General features: G+C 38.7%; 2 protein-coding genes across 2 annotated transcripts in view; one reads left to right on the top strand and one right to left on the bottom strand.

Moving 5' to 3' along the window:
* The window catches only part of LOC141440425 (multiple PDZ domain protein-like), a gene marked incomplete in the record, with an annotated part of 268,707 nt that overhangs the window by 60,038 nt on the left and 187,815 nt on the right, over positions 1–20,854 (bottom strand).
* LOC141440426 (inactivation-no-after-potential D protein-like) lies at positions 3,691–18,946 on the top strand. The gene is made up of 7 exons (XM_074104950.1): positions 3,691–3,810; positions 9,641–9,782; positions 10,788–10,901; positions 12,194–12,319; positions 13,082–13,204; positions 14,730–14,909; positions 16,109–18,946. Exons 2-7 carry the CDS (start codon positions 9,660–9,662, stop codon positions 16,292–16,294), a joined length of 852 nt encoding a protein of 283 aa, XP_073961051.1. The 5' UTR covers positions 3,691–3,810; positions 9,641–9,659; the 3' UTR covers positions 16,295–18,946.

Raw genomic sequence — 20,854 nt, forward strand, 5'->3', positions numbered from 1 at the left:
TACATTAGATGGAGAGAAAAAATAATAATAATAACATCGAATAGTATAAAGTGGACCCCACCCAGCATACTGTTACGGCAAGCCGCAACGCTGTTTTTCAGTGGGACCCATTTAAAAACTAAAACATATGAAAACATACAACACACAATGACGACACTAACGCCAGCGGAAGGAAGTTCGCAACCGGAAATAATGGCAACACGCGATCAGTTTAACCATTTTAGAACCATCGCTAGAAAACCTGCTTTCAAATAAAAACAAACCGCATTCAAATCAGTCCACCTGTTTAAGAGCTACGGTGCCACAGACAGACAGACATACAGACACACAAAGCGGATAAACTTATGACACCCCTCTTTTTGCGTCGGGGTTAAAAAAAAAATTAAAGGGGTTCGTCATACTAGAAATATGTTTTTTCGGCGTTTTTTTGTTAATTTATTGATCAGGCGTTACTTGCGGAGGTCCATATCAATGAACTAAAATCATTTCCTTGCTCACCCGCGAACTTACGATAGCTAAGCTTATGCAAAATATGCGTGTTCATGCAGTTCCTCCACCTCCACACTGTAAGAACACACACAAATCACACAAACCCATCTATCACCACCACCACACTACACTGACGCGTTTCGAACTCAACCAGAGCTCATCTTCAGAGTGATACAACCGTACACCATGCTACAGTTGTTAGACTAACGAACCACAACCACCGTTTTTGCAGTGACAAATTAAAACGTAAAACTTAGTAAGGAAACTTGAATTGACCTGCAAAACAATTAAATAGCGTGTGTGAATTTCCAATCCGTCCTGGACCTGCGTGGGAACTAACAGCCCAAGCACTCCTTTTCTGAAAGCTAGCTTTTGCCCACCAGTGCGACGTATAAAAACAGAAAATGCCGGTGTTGCCATACAATTTAATAAGTTTTTTTTTAAACCTAGTGGTTTCATCTAATGCCTCTCAAGCAGCGGGTCGTGGGGAAGCCCCGGCTCGCATCTCTGAGTTTTTCGAAATTCATGTGCGGTATTACATTTGAAATTTACCACGAGCTTTGCGGTGAAGGAAAACATCGCGAGAAAACCTGCACAAACCTGCGAAACGATTCAATGGTGCGTGTGAAGTTCCCAATCCGCACTGGGCCCGCGTGGGGACTATGGCCCAACCCTTGTTTTGAGAGGAGGCCTGTGCCCAGCAGTATGGGACGTATGTTAGGCTGGGATGGTTTTATTTGAAGTTGGTTTTTAGATAAGGTCCTCACTGAAAATCAGCGTCATGGCTGTCTGTATGTCTTGTATTTGCTCTATGTTTGTTTTTATGGCGTTAAATAAATGTATTTTCTTTCTTTCTTCTTTTCTTTAATGTGTAGTTTAATCTTTTATTTTCATTCAATCACGAACTGAATTTAATTACTTCTGTCGATCTAGTTACAGCGTTAAAATTATCTACTCCAACATTTAGCCACAAGTTTCCTCGCGATGTTTCTCTTTACTAGGTTCACCCATCACATAACCCAGCCTATACACGTCCCACTACTGGGCAGAGGCCTCCTCTCAGAATGAGAGGGCTTGGACCGTAGTTCCCAAGCAGGCCCAGTGCGGATTGGGAACTGCACACACACCATTGCATTGCTTCGCTGATTTGTGCAGGTTTCCTCACGATGTTTCCTTCACCGTAAAGCTACTAGTGAATTTCAAATGTAATTTCGCACATGAATTTTGAATAACTCAGAGGTGCGAGCCGGGGTTTGAACCCACGATCCTCTGCTTGAGAGGCCATAATGTCAAACCGCTCTGCCACAACGGCTTTACTATAATATGTGTGAATTGTTCCGTGATATTTATTTTACTTGTATTTGTTGATGCGCTGACTGTGTGTGCAGACATTTATGCCCTCGACGGTAGATACAGACTCGTTACTTACGAACTGTACTCAATCCATCAGTTTCCAATTAACTAATACGTGGAGGGAAATTATTAAATAGAAACAATCTTCTAGCCCGTCCTGGCTTATGGGGATTAAAGAAAACAGTCAACCGCAACTAGTGATGTGTCGGCTATCGATTCTTAATGCCAAATCATCGATACCACGAACGGACTGTGTTGCTTTATAAAACAAACTTAAGCGCTCGTATGTGGTGACAGATTATTTAATAATAATAAGTACAGTTCCACTGAGATCTTAATAATCGTGGCAAAAAAGGAACTAACGCGGCTGTCTTGTAAAACTTCACTTTTGTATCTTTTGAAATGATTGAATTTGAATTTAAATGATTGTATGATTGAAAACAATTCTGAATTTATTTAAAAACATGACATCCTAATTCACCTCGTGCGAAAGAGACTAAAAGTTTTTTATTTAACTACTAGGAAACTAGGAAAGGAAATATTAGAAGTTTCTTGAGCTACTCACAATTTTAATGGGTCCCGGCTGTTGAAGATTGAAACAAATAAAAACATTAAGTTAACATTAAGTTTAAGTTAGGTACCTAACAGAGTTCTGTACTAATAGATTTGTGTTTTCTTTTTTTAGTTTTTTATTCATTCATCATCTGAAAATAGTATTCTAACATCAATAAAGTTGAATATTTAATTAGCTATCCAGATTTAATTTTAACTCGGCAACGGATGTTGCGCTCTTATTAACTACAATGTTTATTTGAACCGGTAAATGTCGTTAAATGTCCGGAATAACTTTTTACTAAATTAGATTTAATACTCGTCGTATGTCAATCAAATCAATCATAAGCAGAAAGATGCCCACTGTTAAACAAAAGCCTCCCCCTTAAAACGCGACAAAGAATGGCAGCTTGCCACTGACATCCACCAGTTTCCTGCAACTCTCACATACTCCACCTGGTGGGAGGCCTGCCAACGATGCGTCTGTTAGGACTTATTATTTACATTTCAAATCCTTGATTGCTATGAGAAATGTCAAAAGATGACATTAAAAAATATTTATTTACACTATCATCACTTACAGTATCATTACAGGAGTAAAACCTAAGTAATGCATATTTATATGCAGTGCTAATATGTCCCATGTATCTACTACTTTTTGGGTTACGTAGTTCTAAAAGAAACCCTTTTAGATTCACCATGTCCATCCGTCCGTCCGTGCGTCAATTTGTTAATGCTAGTAAAATAAAATTTTAGGGTCGCTACCCTACATGTAAATTGGGAATGATTATTTTTTCACATCTAAGACCATAGTGGGAGGGTATTATTAGATAGATCTTTCAAAAAATAATAAATTTGCACAGATTATTGATTTAGAGTGTCTTCTATCTTTTCTTTTAAATGCTAACCTTAATACCGAGTTACCATTTTTCAAACAACAGATACTTACCTAATAGAGTTTTGCTTAAAAATATATTTTTGCTACAAGCTTTTGTCGCTGACTGCACTTTTGTAGGTACTCTGTACGTTATTATCCAGCTTACGTGCTTATACAAAATTTCAAGTCAATCTGAACACTACAAGTGAATTAAATATGACTGAAAATATCACCTCAATAAAGCGTGTTAAAATATAAATTTCGTCCCACCCTGTTACATCGATATCGATAGAAAAACACAACCCTGACATCACTAAGAGAAAATTGCTAATACTCATAATTGAATTATGGTTAGCCGACCTCAATGTATCATTGTGGTCGCGGGCCGCCGCCAGAACACGCTTATTCGTCGCTTGTCAGGTTTTGTCGGTGTTCGTCGACATTTGTCGGCGTTTGGTTGGTCGTTGTCGGCGTAGGCGCGCGGGCACCGAAGTGTTCATGTTAACGTGTGGAATGATCCGGATCTTATTTTGATTTTGGTGAGTTTATGTAATTTTTTTTCAATTTACTTTCTACGGCCAGCTCTTCATATTGGTCAAGTATTTGCTTCATTAAGTTTGTTTAGCTCCTCAATAGAATACAAGACAAAATGCAGGTTAGATATTAAATGGTCTTATCGCTTAGAAGTGATTTCTTCCAGACAACCATTTGGATACAGAAGCGAGTGCGTGCGTGCGAAACAGTGCGGTCGTGTCACCTCCCTCCTAGACCTTCCCGCTTTAATAAATATAAATGAAAACATTATGAATAGATTCGCCTTTTTAACATATTGCGTGATTTAGTTATATCCTTTAGACATTTTGTTCAAATTTCCCTCTACATACAGATCGATCCATAGTCTGAGATTCTTCTATAATCTCACAGCTCGGAGTGAGCACTAAACGAAGTTTCCACTGCATTGCCCCCACTTTCCACCCAGTCGAGCGGAATTAACTGTAGCCGAAGATCCCGCTGTTACCTTCTGCATCTATCTGTTTTTTGATCGAAATGTGACTCAAACAACCTTCATCATCAACATCATCCCAGCCTTTAAACGTTCCACTGCTGGGCACAGGCCTCCTTTCAGAATCACGCGAGGAGGAGCGGCACAGTGTGGATTGCGAACTTCACACACACCATTGAATTGTTTCGCAGGTTGTGCAGGTTCCCTCACGATGTTTTCTTTCGCCGAAAAGCTCGTGGTAACCAGAGGTGAGAGTCGGAGTTTGAACCCACGATCCTAGAGAGGCTTTAGGTTAAACCACTAGGCCACAACAACTTTAACAACTTAGAAGCGTTGAAAATCCCCGACTTTGTAATTTCAAAGCTCAATACCTCAAAATTAGCAGAACCGATTTTTATAAAGAACCACGAAACCTAGCTTTCATTAAAAAAAAAACTGCTTCGAAATCGGTCAATCCGTTTGAGAGGTACGATTCTACAGACAGCCGTTGTGGTCTATTTTATAAACACCTTTCCTCTTGAGTCTAATTTACTACGGCGTAGAGTATCTCGACTCGCCCGCGCTCGCTCGCCCGAACCCCGCCCGCGCCCGCGTGGGAACTACGGCCCAAGCCCTCTCACTCTGAGAGGAGGCCTGTGCCCAGCAGTGGGACGTATATAGGCTGGGATGATGATGTTGAACTCTACTTGGGATTTCGGCTATTATCCAGAGTGTAGACACGTTGTATACTTTTAAAAGTGAAAAAATATAAAATTCTTGCCAACACACAATAACCTAACCAAAAAAATTTGGAAACCCCCGACATTGTCACTTCAAAGTTCAATATCTCAAACACGGCTAAACCGATTTTGATGAAACATGTCTCAAAACCATCGCTACAAAACCTGCTTTTAAATAAAAACAAACCGCATTTATGAAATCGGTTCACCCTTTTAAGAGCTACGGTGACATAGACAGACACACAGACACACATAGCGGTCAAACTTATAACACCCCTCTTTTTGCGTCGGGGGTTAAAAATAGCGCAATTCACACACTTCAGCTATTCAATGTAAAGAGTAATTACTAGTAATTAGTTTTAATTGGTCTGAATTGTATCAAGGTAGTTTTTATTCTATTGTTCAGCATTAATTGTCCTATCGTGTGGACACTAGTTTTTGCGTGATGTTAGTTTGTGGTCACGTGTGGTTCCGAATCCGTGAAAAGTTAAAACCTGACAGTAAATTGGAATTGAGCCGTGGTGGCTTACTAGTTTGGCCTACCTTATCCTCTCAAACACAGGATTGTGGGCTCAAATCCAGACTCGTACCTCTGAGAAGCAACTAAGAGGTCTACGGGAGAGGCCTATGTCCAACAGTGGACGTCATACGGCTTTGATGATGATGAAACAAAAAAAAAGCAAAAATATTATATTTTGCTGGTGAAACTCAAGCCGTCATTACTTTTTTTTGATTGTCCAGTATAGGTACAAAACAAAGCCGAGGCACTTTTTTGATTTACCAACAAGTTTAAACAATCATTTTGCCAATTTTGAACATGAAACTACCGTGAGATTCACTCATATTAAATATTATCTTCGAAGACGAAGGGCTACGGATTAGCCCGAAACATGTCGAGCTAAACTCGATTTAAGACGTGAGTTATCCGGGTCATTATATTTAATCATTTTGCCGTTTATTCTCATTAGTTTCGGGGCGGGAACAGAAACAATCGCGCTGTTAGTTCTTATCTGTTTGTTATTCGAGTCGACACAACGTAACAACCTATCAAGAGAGTAGGGAAGAGACGTGCGGGTTATTATTTCAGTTATAATATAAACAAAACATACTAAAAGTTCACTGTTCTGGTCGAAAAAATTATCCAAAAACACTTTTCCCTCCCTATTTTAGTGAACTTTGGGAGATTGGAGTAAAAATAACAATAAGTCATGTTTGACCCACGACACTTTATGACTGATCAAGAAAGCAGAAAACAGACGACAAATAGTAAAAAAAATAACTATCTTGTCTAATAAAAAAACCGGCCAAGACCGCGCACGAAGGGTTCCGTACCATTATCTATCTATACAACATTAGACATTAGCAAAAAAAGGGCAAAAAAATCAACTACTAAGACAACTAGCATACAAATATATTTTTGCTTCCGAAATTGGTGGCTATCGAGAGGATTTATGGACTAATATGGAGCACGCTTGCCTAATAAACGCCCGTTCATCCTAGATTTGGAAACGGCCAGACTGTAGCGATCAGGGAACAAAGAAGCTGGCAGAACATTCCACTCCTTAAATTGTCCTGTCCGGATAAATAAAGGGCGAGCGAAAACGCTTTGTGCGATTTTTAGAGATAAAAATGTATTTACATTTGCAAAGATATTTTTTTGTTTTTGATTGATTTAATTGATAAACTACATAAGACTAAAAAAAATGGATAAAAAATGATATTTTCCCTTTTATCCACTGTTTACTATTTTCCCACCCCTAGTACAGTCACAAACAGGCGCGTTCGCTCGGCCGTGTCGTCGCTAAGTGATTGAACTATATGCATCCTGTACTGTCGCTTGCAAAATAAATAACCCTCTCACTGTGGTTAGTGGCCAGAGGCAATTTTAATTCCGTTGTCAAAATAGCTTTACTAGCACTGATGTATTAAACTGTTTACTAGCGATAAATGAATGTCTATTAAATATGCTGAAGTTAAAGTCATAAGTATTTATAGTTTTAATAAAATATGTTTTTACAAAGGGTTTTATATACTGTGCGATGAAAATCTAAATGAACGTGGCAAAAAAACGGAACTTGCACATAAAGGTAAAGGTAAATCATGAAAATAATTTTCTATCCGTATGTCGATGGGAGATGTGGAGGTCAAGAGGGGAGGCCTTTGCCCAGAGCAGTGGGACACATATTGGCTCTGTGCACGACATCAGCGCCACCTAGCGTCCGCAACTTTTATGGCTCTGATGCTCTGAGGTTTTGAAATTTCATCGCGACATTGTGACAAAAATCAAACATATAACGTATTAATTTATAATACAAAAATACTGTGATACCGTGATTTGGGTGGAGAAAAGGTTGTGAATTCATATTTGGTCATTAAAATTAAATGAGGTAAGTAAAATTAATTCAAAAAGTGTGTTTTATTTTCGTTATGTCAGGGTTTGTTTACTTTATGTTTAGTTGTAGGTACTTTTACTGTAAAACGAAAAGATAAAGCTATCTTATTGGTTTCTTTGAATAATAGTAAAATTATATAATTGTTCTTATATCGCTAGCAATCAATTAAATAATCGTTTTAAGATCAAAATTAGTATCATTTTGAAGACCGGTTTTGTGAGTATCACTCAATATAAATTTTCAACCACAAACCGTTTCATAAGGAAAATTGTTGCTGGACATGTCCGAGATGTAGAGGAATTAAGAACAAAACAGGGACAGTGTTCAATAATTCAAGCTCGCATCATAACACAAACATCTATTACTAAAATTAGGTAGTTAAAATCTATACAAATTGCTTTGTTAATGACAGATTCATATGAGTATGACAGATGACAGAGCCAGAACTATTTCTACTTTTGGCCACCATGAGCGCTGCGATAGATTTCATCACCCCCACCTAGTACTTCGCACCCTCCCAATATAGGCTAGAAAAAAAAAGTCAATGCCTGAGCACGAGCCAGCAAGATTGGACCAATAATTGTCTAGCTTACCTCCATACCACAGAATTCGTAATAGTACAAGTGCAGAAGCTTCACTGCCGTACAAAAGTGATGTCGCGAACGCTCGTCTTTATGGGAATTTAATGAGTATGACAGGCGTCCCGACGGTATGAGATAAAGATGTTTGAATCTCACCTTTATCTCCTTTTCTATGCCACGGTATACTCGCTCCCTTCGCTATGTACCCTTATCTCCCTTTCTAAACCCTTCTAGCCATTTCAGAGTGAAAGAGCAACAAGCATACTCACCAAATTTATCTTCAAAATCAAGATGTTGAAAAACAAATTGATTTACGTCGTACCTTGGCTTTACTAAGCTCACCTGCAACCTTACGATAGCTACGAAATACAACAACAAATTATGTTTTCATGCAGTTCTTCCACCTGCACACTGAAAGAACACAAACAAATCTCACAAACATACCTATCACCACCACACTACACTGACGCGTTTCGAACTCAACCAGAGTTCATCCGCCTCAGACCAATACAACCGTTCACCGTGCCAATGCCACCAGAAGTTAGACCCAAAATACACGTTTAAAAAAAATCGAGCAAAGCTCGGTTGTTATGGTACTAAAAATAAAATAATGTAAATCAAAGCAATTCCGTCGTCGACGGTACCACGTAAGGACGATCATAGAGATGTAAACATTTGTTTCCTATTGCATTCGGTTAGTTTGAAATTGCAGCTGAGTTAAAATAAACTGTTATTTCGTCGTGATATGAGCGGACCACAGACGAGATTGGTTATACGTGAGATCTTTAAATTGGCTCTCGCCATTTTGCTCACTAGACTAGAATGAAATAATTGGTAATAATAGTGTTTTGTATGTTCAAACACGAGATTACCCAATGTGGTTCATATAGGCTCGCATAATTGTTGAAAGTCAAAACGTAATGTTTGTCAGTATGTACCGTTTGTCATAACTATCTTTAGATTTTACTTAATATTAAACATGGAAGACCCGAGAGCAAAAATTCGTATTATTTACATAAAATAAATGTCTTCCCCGGCCGGGGATTAAACCTGGAACATCAAGCTTTGTAGTCAGGTTCTCTAACCACTTGGCTAACCGATCGTCAATGTTATACAAGATATCTTCAAACAACTCAAGGACATTACAACAGATGCTGCACTCCGCTATTTTTAAAACATTTAAAATTACAATTACTTAATATGTACAATTGGACATGTGTATGAAAAAAAAATGAACACTGGTCACGCTATAGAGGTCATGTTTTAAAAATTAATAATTATTAAATTAATTAATTATTTGTTTTTTAAAGTTTCTCGATGAGGGCTACGGCATAGACCTCGCTAGCGTCACTGCTTAAGTGGCTAAATAAGAAACAAACAAGCTGAGATATGTGGTGCATAGGGGAAATTCGTGTCTGTGCCGTTGACCAACAGTGGTGTAGCGGTATAGCACGCGGTACGGAATACCGAGGACCTGGGTTCGATTCCCAGTGTTGGTCTTATTTTTCTGGTTTTTCTGTGCATCTATATTTCAGTTTGTATTTTCAATTTATGTTTTAAAAAGTTGCAGAACAAAAGTAGCTGGTAGAATAGAAACTTGCATTAAAGTCCCACGGATACAGGCACTTTGTAAACCATACTTACAAAATCTTCAACATATTTTTTTTCTGCAGTTACGTACCTCAGCCGGCGATGACGGTAACAGCCTCCCCGCGGCGGGGTGACGTGGCCGCCCAGCAGTGGGGCCCCGCGCGGAAGGTGACGCTGACGCGGCGCCCGGGGGCCCCGCTTGGCGTCAGCATTGTTGGGGGCAAGGTAAAAGGGGCAAGCTGCAACTACTACATTAGCTCAAAAGATAACAATGACAAGGTGATGAAGTCAGTCAGTAAAGGTTTCACTGACGTGGTGCCCGATGGTTTCATTCGGCACACACACACACTAGCTTAAGAACTAGCAGTAGCAGGGTGATGTAGTCAGACAGTGAAAATATCGCGCGAAAGGGGACGCCTACGCGGCGCCCGGTAGCCCCGCTTACCGTCAGAACACGGTTGGAGGAAAGGTAAGGGGGGGCAAGCTTGAACTACTACATTAGCTTTAGAGCTAACATGCACAGGTTGTTGTTGTTACTACTTTCTGTTTATATATATATAACTTAAAACCAGTCTAGGCTAAGAATTAATTTTACTGTATTGTAAAACTCTATTGTACATAAAATAAGATGTACAATGGTAAACTTATCCCTTAAAGGGATCTCGTCCAGCAGGATTTTTCTGAAATAGTGTTTTAAATGTATTTTTATAATTCCACATGTTTTTTTTGTTTTTCTTCTGCATGTAATTTTTGCATGAAATTTTCCACTGTACAAAGTAGATACCTGTTTACAGAGTAACGCTGTCTCTTAGCACAGGTATTTTTTTACTTAAAAAGAGGCACCAGTGGTAATCTAATAATGTACACTCAAGAAATCGAAATTATTTTTATTTATTTTTATTTATTTCTTATTTATTTGTTGTAGTTGTAGGGTCATTATAATGACTCATTATTTAATTTAATTGCCCAACATATTCGTTGACATGCTAGAAAATTCTGTTACAGTTTCAATGTTAACTAGTAAAAGTATGGGACGCCTAAAGAATAATCGAAAATATCATTAAATTCTACAGCCCATTCATAAAAAAATGTGACAATGAAAATTGAGGCTGTTAAACGCTCGAATAATGACCCTGCGATGTAACCAGTCAGTAAAGCCATCGCCGTCTAGGTCTGCCAGGTCGCCTGTATTTGCTATGAAATAGTTTTTTAGCTGTTTATCTTTCGCAGGTCGACATCATTGCTAATAGTGAAGACGAAGGAAGCGACGAAAAAGCAATATTTGGTATATTTATAAAGAATGTTGTGCCGGGAAGTCCTGCTGGCGATTGTGGAGAATTACATGTAAGTTTTTTTTTTCTTGATTGAAATACAAAAATGTAATAAAGAGAAAAAGCCTCAAAAAATCAACTTCCAGCTAAGAGAAGAAAAGAGGGCAAGGCTTCAAATTAGCCATGTTTTCCTAAAAACATAATTTTAAGAGTGAACTTCACTCGATGACTCGAAAGATGAGAGCAGGACCAACCCTACCTCAGTAATTGATCGTTCAGTATCATTGTTAAGTAAAATTCCCACGACTTTAATTGCAGAGTGACCAAGCACTTAGTAAATAATTTGATACATTTTGTTTGTTGTGCTGTTTGGTGACCGGCAGAGTAGAATAGCGCCAATCCCTTCTGCTAATGGGTGTCGTAAAAGGCGACTAAAGTATTAAAAAGATAGCATCTAAACTCTCCATATACCAGAGAAAGAAAACTTGCGATTAAACCCTGAAAACTAGCAGTTACTGCATCCAAACCTTCCGCCGGTAGTAGCGGTCCTCGTTCCACTGAGCTATGGGGGGTAAGGACGAGAGAGTCATCTGTGATAACGCGCCCACTTAGGCACTAAAATGTTCCTGTGCAAATGACGGCTTCTGAATTTAGGGCTCCAAGTAATATAGTATAACGGTGTGCTCACGTGCCCGCACTGTGTGAGGATCTTCTCTAAGAAGATTGGCTGCGTAAGCCACTGGCGAGCGCATGAGCGACACTGACGGAGTTGAAGCTGTTGCCATGGCCGAAATCGGCCGGATCAGATCATCATCACATTTTGTTTTGAATATAAAAAAAACCGGCCAAGAGCGTGTCAGACACGCCCGAAATAGGGTTCCGTAGCCATTACGAAAAAAATAAGTGATATTGTTCTAACGATTTCGTATTTTGTACGGAATATTCCAAGCTTACGTATATTTTATACCTTAGGCTGCTATTTACCTACTCTTTAACTACTAATAATTCTCAAGAAAACTTAACCGTTATAGTTTTCCTTGTAAGTTTGATATATTTACTACCATCCTGAATTTTTTCAAATTTTCCCTGTCCCCTGAGCAAAGCCACGGACGGACAGACAGACAGACAGACATGGCGAAACTATAAGGGTTCCGTTTTTGCGATTTTGGCTACGGAACCCTAAAAACACTCACTGTTAATAGTACGATACATAGTAGTCTGACTAAAAAACCGTGACTTGAACCCGTTAGGATTATATCTACTGTATCTACTTTTTTTAGCTAAAATAAAAACAATCTCTTTATATATAGCTAACCCCAGGAACACTCGTCAAACATTTGGATTGTATTTGATTATTTCCCGTAGACCGGCGATCGTATTCTGGAGGTTGATGCTGTTTGTGTGAGAAATGCACAGCATGAAAGAGCGGTGCAGCTTATCAAGGCAGCAGGAGATAAGGTCACCCTTACTGTGCAGAGTCTACCGGCTTGGGTGAGTCTGATGTCTTATATTATAGATGGAGGGGAGAGGGAATGTCAACACGTAACTAGAAATTAAACGGCTTTCTCTGCTACCTATATTGGATCATCAGAGCGATGGCAATGGAAGTAGACAGAGCAGTTTTTGTGCACTTGGTGTTGTACATCTGAAAAATGATTCAAATTTTGATTCGTCCGCGCTTACAGTACCCATGAAAAATTAATAAGAATATTTGATTAGATTGGGGATGTACTAAAGAAAGGTAAGGTCAATAGTACGGTAGTACCCGAAATATGAAAAGATTGAAGGGTGTTGAAGAAGCGAAATATTTATGACAGGATCGTAGCAAGGTACCTATTCGTTGGCGTGATTGTATGTAATGGTTGTATTTGTACGGGACAGCACCACAAATTCCACACAGCGGGCAGCGTCATCAATTTACGTCGACTTACTAATCTAGGCCAATGCACGACAGTTCACTAATATCAGCCTTTATGTGTACTCGTTGATTACGTAAAAATAAAGTAATGAATTATCTTAACATCAGAACTATCAGTTAAAGTTGTACAAACCGTACAGTATTAAAAAAAAGATTAATGATTATTAAGGTTTTTTCTCGATTATTTTGCTTCATTTTACAATAGAAAGCACTGTTGAAGTATTTCAGAAGAAAGCTGTTTTAATTAAAAAACACAATAAATGCATGTACTTGCTGTCGACTTCACTGGTAAATGTAAGTTATTTTACGTTTTTAACGATGTAATTTCTCCACAGCACACTGACTCTTCAGACGTGGAACCAACTTCACCACCTCCTTCCCCGACCCACTCTGTAGTTTCCACAAGACATACGCCGTTGCCTCCTGCTGTTATTGGTACTCCAGAGCACGAGATTAAGGTACGGCAAGCATAATCTTAGTCCTTATCAAATTAAGATTGGTTTTTTTGGAATCTTTTTGTATTTTTTTATTTCAATTCCAAATTTTTACTTATTATTTTTTTTTATACAAAAAGATTCCAAAAAAACAATCTTAATTTGATTGCTTAATAAAGATATCTCTTGTCCGGGTGAGCGGTTAGTTCCAATGGAGTGCCGAAAGTTTCTCGATGAGGGCTACGGTATAAATGTCACTAGCGTCACTGCTGTGGCTAAATAAGAAACAAACAAGCTGAGATATGTGGTGCATAGGGGAAATTCGTTTCTGTAGCGTTGTCCAGCAGTGGTGTAGCGGTATAGCACGTGGCACGGAATGCCGAAGACCTGGGTTCGATTCCCAGTGCTGGTCTTATTTTTCTGGTTTTTCTGTGCATCTATATTTCAGTTTGTATTTTCAATATAGTCCTAATCGTCAGTTTCACCATAAACCCAATGTCAATTCCAGGGTGGGCAACGCCTTGACTGCCTACCGTGCTTGGACTGCTGTGGTACCATCAGTCAAATATGTGGTCTACCACCCTAGAGTTGATAATCGTTTGCATTTCGTAAAACAATAATGCCAAAAGACGTGTCTGTCAACTTGAAAGTTCGACCTTAGCGACATATTAATTTGATAGAAAACTTGTTTAAAAATTGGTAGACCACTTATTTGGCTGATGGTACGAGCTAGCGCTGCACCCTGAAATTGACCCAATGCATGCCATTCAATTCTGACAGGTTGCTCGAAAAGGACACTTTTAGTTGCATTTAAATTAACAGTTCCATCCCAGCCTACATATGTCCCACTGCTGGGCACAGGCCTCCTCTCAGAACAAGAGGGCTTGGGCCATAGTTCCCACTCGGGCTCAGTGCAGATTGGGAACTTCACACGCACCATTGAATTGCTTCGCTGGTTTGTTCAGGTTTCCTCACGATGTTTTCCTTCACTGCAAAGCTCGTGGTAAATTTGAAATGTAACTCCGCACATGAGTTTCGAAAAACTCAGAGGTGCGCGCGTGCCGGGTTATGAACCCACGACCCTCTGCTTGAGAGGCGACAGGTCAAACCACTAGGCCACCACGGCTTATTAACAGTTATTATTGACCAACTATTAGGTGTTAATGACATGACTTTGATTGATTATCTAGAAACAATTCCAAAAAGTTTGAACTCCAAAGATTTTGCATTAGTAAATGTAAATACTGAAAAAAGCCATGGTGACCTAGTGGTTTGATCTAAAGCTTTTTAAACAGAAGATTGCCGGTTCAAACCTGGCCTCGTATCTTTGAATTTTTCGGAGTTTATATGCGAAATTACATTCCAAATTTACCACGAACTTTACGCTGAAGGAATACATCGAAAGGGAATCTGTACGACCTGTGAAGCAATTCAATGGTATTTGTTACGTTCCCAATCCGTATTGGGACAGCGTGAGAACTTAAAACTCAAGCCCTCTCATTTTTGACTACTTCTAGAAACATACCCACTTAATAAGACTTTATTACAGATAACAGTAACGTCTGAACCCGATACGGTGGAGAAAGAGTCAGAAGATACAGAGAAGGAAAAGTCTACTTCAGAAGCGGAAGCTCCTTCGAAACCTGTATACTCTGATTCTGATAGTAGTGATGAAGAAGAAGATGAACGGCAGTTGCAAGGGAGGACGTACTCGGAAAAAGGAGTCGAGGTGAGTATGGGAGGTGCTACGTTAGACCATTAGTGGTGGTGACATGAAAACGGCTTACGTTGGGGGGACTTTGCTGTAAATGGTGTGGGAAAACTGCCGTAGATTTGCTTCAGAAAGGGATTAGAATACTAAATTTCAGTTTCAATGGGACATAAGAGTACATGCTACTGAATATAGATCATGATTATGAAATAATGCATGACCACGACCATTCTGTCAAGAGTGAACGACTAAGAAGAAGAAGAAGAATGAAAAAATACGTAGCCGGGGCCGGTTTCTTGGATGAAGCGCGTCAAAGTTCAGGAGTAGGGGAGCGTGACGTCACACCGTGTTTAAACGTGTCGAGCGGAATGAACTGGCACATTACCTATTTTTTGTTTAATTGACAAAAGAAAAAATACGTGTCCGGTTAACTAATGATTCGCCGACAATTTTTACGCAGATTATTGATTGGCAGACAACGTTTCGTCGAGTAACAGTACGCCGATGAATTTGTACGCAGATGTATTGTTTCGCATAGTAACGTTTCGTAATTCAACCTTTAGTAGACTATTCAGTTGGCTTATGAGTCATTAAGCCGAGCAACTATTAACAGAAATACGTTTAGCCGATTAATTACTTAGGTAGGTACTAAACATTTTAAGCGTTAGCTCGAACAACTTTTCGCTTCCAAATTAGTGTTTAATTCTATATTGAAGTCAAAACAAACCAATTCGCGATGCCAGCAGTTTGGTTCTGCCCATGTTCTGGCACTCGCCGGCCAACTCCGCGTAACGAAATTATACCAAACGTTGCTCGGCCAAAAGAAAAATCTGCCAGTAGTTGTCTGCGAAACGAAAATCTGAAGAAGAAAGAAAGAAAGACTCGGCGAAACGACCTGTGTGTCCAGTGTTTTCTGATAATCTAACTTAGAATTAAGATTTTTTAGAACACTAGCCTATTCTGCTATCTCGCTTATAGGTAACTAGCTGTTGCCCGCGACTGCGTCCTTGTAGAATTCGTTTATCACTTTACCGCGGGAACTATTTTAATTTTTCCGGGACAAAAACTATCCTATGTCCTTCTCCGGGACTCAAACTAACTGTATACCGAATTTCGTCTAAATCGGTTTAGTAGCTTAGACGTGATGAGATAACAAACAAACAGACTTACGCATTTATAATATTAAGTAGGATGATTTTATAAGATCCATTTTCCAGATCGATCGAGCGTCAGCCGCGGCCATCAAACGTAGCAGAGAAGAGAAAGAAGCAGATCCAGAAGAAGAAGACGACTTCGGATACACGACAAGTGAGTGGAAAGATACATTATTCACGCTGTTCAACTTCTCTTTCTATTTTATACACGTGTATGTTTATGTGTGTCTTTTGGAGCACAGTCGGTGAGATTTACCAATTTGATATATTTCGTATGATGGTTTTTTCAAAGGTTTTTTCATAAAAATGTAGTTATAGACATAACATGAGGGGGTGTTTGTTGAAAAGGATAACGACTGATTTCTCTAATTTTATTTGGCTGTTACTGGACCAGTGAGACTTTTGGTTTTATCTTCATTTATTTTTCAGTAGGTCAGATAGGGGTCGTTACTGGTCAGTTTTATGTAAAAAATTACACTATTGTAATAAAAAACAACTCAGTAGCTTTTACAAAAGACTCTCTTAAATATTTTTGTACTTCAATAAAAAAAAATGTGCTTCGGCCATACGATACGAGTACATTAAGGAAATTAATTTTAAAAGCCTGTGCTCTATAGTCTGTCAAAAAAGAGAAGAAATTAAAAAGTGGCAACACTGTAGTGTCCTCCCTTTTTGGTTTGACAGGGTTTGAAAGGGATGACACTACAGTGTTGTCACTTTTTAATTTCTTCTCTTTTTTGTCAGACTATACATACGAGTATAACAATGTTATAAAGTAGGTAAGTAAATGATGATAAATAATAAATTTTACCCTACCTTAGACCTCTTTTAAACCCTGTTTACAAACTGCGAGGAAAATTGTTTAAATTGGCGTTAAAATGCGGATCAGCGGTTAAGGCTTCATAAATGACCCATCGAACGCCATAATACTAAAGAATCCTACCTACGGGTTAGGTTTGTAAAACTTACTTTCCCAAAATGTGCACTTTCTCTAAATGTGCATTTCTTCAGAAGTATTACTTTTTTGGAAAGTACACTGTCTTTAAAAGCGCATTTTCTCAGAAGGTGCAATTTCTGAAATTATGAATTAGGTAGGTTATCATACCAGTGTTATAGGGCCCCGAGTAAATTCTTCTGTACATGAACGGGTAGCCACGACTTTATAATCGAATTAAAAATAAAAAGAACCGGCCAAGAGCGTGTCGGACACGCCCAAAATAGGGTTCCGTAGCCATTACGAAAGAATTAAGTAGGTAATATTTTTCTAAGGATTTCGTATATCGCTAAAAACCAACTTTCAAATAAAAAAAAAACCGAACCGAATTCAGGTTTTCTAGCGATGGTCTTAGATATGTTTTTAACCCCTGACGCAAAATTAGGGGTGTTATAAGTTTGACCACCATGTGTGCCTGCCTGTCTGTCTGTCTGTGTGTATCTGTCTGTTGCACCGTAGCTCTTAAACGGGTGGACCGACTTGAATGCTGTTTTTTATTTGAATTCAGGTTTTCTAGCGATGGTTCTTAGATATGTTTCATTAAAATCGATTCAGCCGTTTTTGAGACTGAACTTTAGAAGTGACAAAGTCGGGGGTATTCCAACTTTTTGTTTGCTAGGTTATTGCGAAGTAGGTGTCTATTACACCAAATCATGTGTAACAATACCATTGGTCATCCCCGGGCGCAAATGGCCCAAACTATCAAACTTTCTTTCTTGTTTGTTTCCAACAGCTGCTGTGGCGTTTTTGCCCAAAGTGTTTTTGTTATTGTTACGAGTTTTGGGTTTGGTTTATTGCGGATCAAATTTAACTGGAGTTTTGATATTGTAGTTAACTAGAGAAGGGTCTCATTATAAATTCGAAAATGGTAGTCTGTTTTGATAATCCAAGTAGAAAATGATGTTGGCTGACTGACGATTAAGGGGCTGTTTCATTATTCATTGATACAATACAATACAATACAAAGACTCTTTATTGTACACCAGACATAGTAAGCGATACAGAAAACAAATTATTAAAATTACAAGGTGAGCAATAGGCGGCCTTATCGCTTAAGAGCGATCTCTTCCAGGCAACCTTTTTTACAGAAAGAAGGAAGGACTAGTTTACAACAGGTGGTGCATCAAAAGTAGATCAGAAAATTTAAACGTAACAGCAATACATCTACGAATACATACATAATTATATCGTACATATAATATACGTCCAAAATAAATATAGGTAGTGAGATAAACAGCAACAAATAAATAAATAAATAAATTATAATAAGGCTAATAATTACAAGAGAAGTTTGATTAGCGTTAACCGACGGTTAAATGTGATGCCGTCTCCGTCTATTCGATCAAAACAAATACAGACGGCATCACACCTAACCGCCAGTTAACACTAATCAATGGATGGTGAAACAGCCCCTAACTCTATCAAACGTTAGTTTTTTAACCCCCGACGCAAAAAGAGGGGTGTTATAAGTTTGACCGCTATGTGTATCTGTCTGTCTGTGGCACCGTAGCTCTTAAACGGGTGGACCGATTTGAATGCGGTTATTTCCATTTGAAAGCAAATTTTCTAGCTATGGTTCTTAGACTCGTTTCATCAAAATCGGTACAACCGTTTTTGGTATATTTAACTTTGAAGAGACAAAGTCGGGGGTTTTCCAACTTTTTGTTGTTTAGGTAAGGTTATTTAAATAGCTATTGAAATGGGATTTTCAAACCCCTGACACAAAAAGTGGGGTACAGTCAACATCAAAAGTAGCTATTAATACTTTCGTACTTTGTCGTTTTACAGCCACGTACTAAATGCCATGCAAGATTGTCAATCTGTCAATGTAACAGAGTTAAAAAGTGATCCGCTACTTTTGATGCTGACTGTACTATAAGTTTGACGCCAATTTCTGTTTGTCTGTCTGAGGCATTGGAGCTCTCAAAGGGATGCACCAATATCGATGCGATTTTGTTGCATGCGTTTAAAATTTCCTTCTACTAAACTTTTAATTATTCTACATGCAACATAAATAATGTATCTTTTCACTATTTGTTGATTTTGTTTCATTAATAATTTTGTTCATTACTTTTTATCATTGGTCTGAATCAGTCATCCAACACTTGTTTATTTTTTTTTAATAAAATTTTAATTTCAAATTTGATTTTAATTTTAATTTTCATGTGCGGAATTAAATTTGAAATTTACCACGAGCTTTGCGGTGAAGGAAAACATCGTGAGGAAACCTGCACAAATCTGCGAAGCAATTCAATGGTGTGTGTGAAGTTCCCAATCCGCACTGGGCCCGCGTGGGAACTATGGCCCAAGCCCTCTTGTTCTGAGAGGAGGCCTGTGCCCAGCAGTGGGACGTATATAGGCTGGGATGATGAAAATTTTAATTATTCTTTGCTTTTTATCTGATTTTTAGGTACTATGTTAAACACCGAATCTGTTTAAAAATATCGAAACTTACACTTATGCGATTAACGAATATGTTCTAGTTGAGACAGCTCCAATGTTATAAAGACTACTGCACTACTGGTTAGTCCTTCGAAAATCAAAAGGAACAGAAATGTATAAATAAAGAAGAAAGTAAATATACAACAATACAAAACACAACAACATTATTGCAAATAGACAAGATGAAGAATATTATGGTTTATCGTATATATTTCCTTCCAGAATCAGATTCAGATTCCAGAAATATCTGCCGCGACCGGAAATAATACATAGGTTTCTTGGAATAGCCCATAGGATTCTTTTAATTGCGATATTTGCGACATTTTAAAATCGCGAAATCTTAACTGTTAATGGACATGAAATTGGCAAGGGTGTTCTTAACCGCCGACGCAAAAAGAGAGGTGTTATAAGTTTGACCGCTATGTGTCTGTCTGTGGCACCGTAGCTCTTAAACGGGTCAACCGATTTGAATGCGGTGTTTTAATTTGAAAGCAGGTTTTCTAGCGATGGTTCTTAGCCATGTTTTACCAAAATAGGTCCAGCCGTTTCTGAGATATTGAACTTTGAAGTGACAATGTTGGGGGTTTTCCAATTTTTTGTTGGTTACGTTATAAAGCAACGCCATTTTTGAGCATTCCTACGGGGATTTTACAAAAACCAAAAATAAGCATTTAGTATTATCATCCCAATTCCCACTAATATTATAAATGCGAAAGTCTGAAAGTCAGTCTGTTTGTTTGTTTTTGCAAGTGGGTCTCCTGATGATAAGAGATCACCACCGCCCATAGACACCTGCAACACCAGGGGGATTGCAGATGCGTTGCCAACCTAGAGGCCTAAGATGGGATACCTCAAGTGCCAGTAATTTCACCGGCTGTCTTACTCTCCACGCCGAAACACAACAGCGCAAGCACTGCTGCTTCACGGCAGGATTAGCGAGCAAGATGGTGGTAGCAATCCGGGCGGACCGTGCACAAGGTCCTACCACCTGCAAACCTCCTAACGTGTTACCTCTTAACGTCTAAACTCTGGAACCGATTTCGATGAAATTCTGTATACAGATAGTTTGAGTCCCGGAAAAGAACAAAGAATAGTTTTATCCCGAAAATTCATATATATTTAAACGAATTCTACGCGGACGGAGTCGCGGGCAGCTAGTAAAGAAATTATCTTACACTGTTAAATATCTACGACATTTACCCCCTGTTTCATAATCCATTGATTAAATTTATTTGATGGATAAATGTAATGCCGTCTCTGTTTGTTTTGTTCGAATAGATGGAGAAGGCATCACATTTATCTGTCAGATAAAATTAATCAATGGGTGATAAAACGCACCCTATATGGTTTTTTTTGTCACCCTAAGGGTACTA

The sequence above is a fragment of the Choristoneura fumiferana genome, chromosome 22 (assembly GCF_025370935.1).
Source record: "Choristoneura fumiferana chromosome 22, NRCan_CFum_1, whole genome shotgun sequence".
Lineage (NCBI taxonomy): Eukaryota > Metazoa > Arthropoda > Insecta > Lepidoptera > Tortricidae > Choristoneura > Choristoneura fumiferana.

Bases quoted from the DNA above. Each gene is read 5' to 3' on its own strand.
- LOC141440426 (XM_074104950.1), top strand. From the start codon at position 9,660: ATGACGGTAACAGCCTCCCCGCGGCGGGGTGACGTGGCCGCCCAGCAG. The intron at 10,902-12,193 runs GTAAGTTTTTTT...TATTTCCCGTAG, and splicing joins GCGATTGTGGAGAATTACAT to ACCGGCGATCGTATTCTGGA. The intron at 13,205-14,729 runs GTACGGCAAGCA...ACTTTATTACAG, and splicing joins CTCCAGAGCACGAGATTAAG to ATAACAGTAACGTCTGAACC.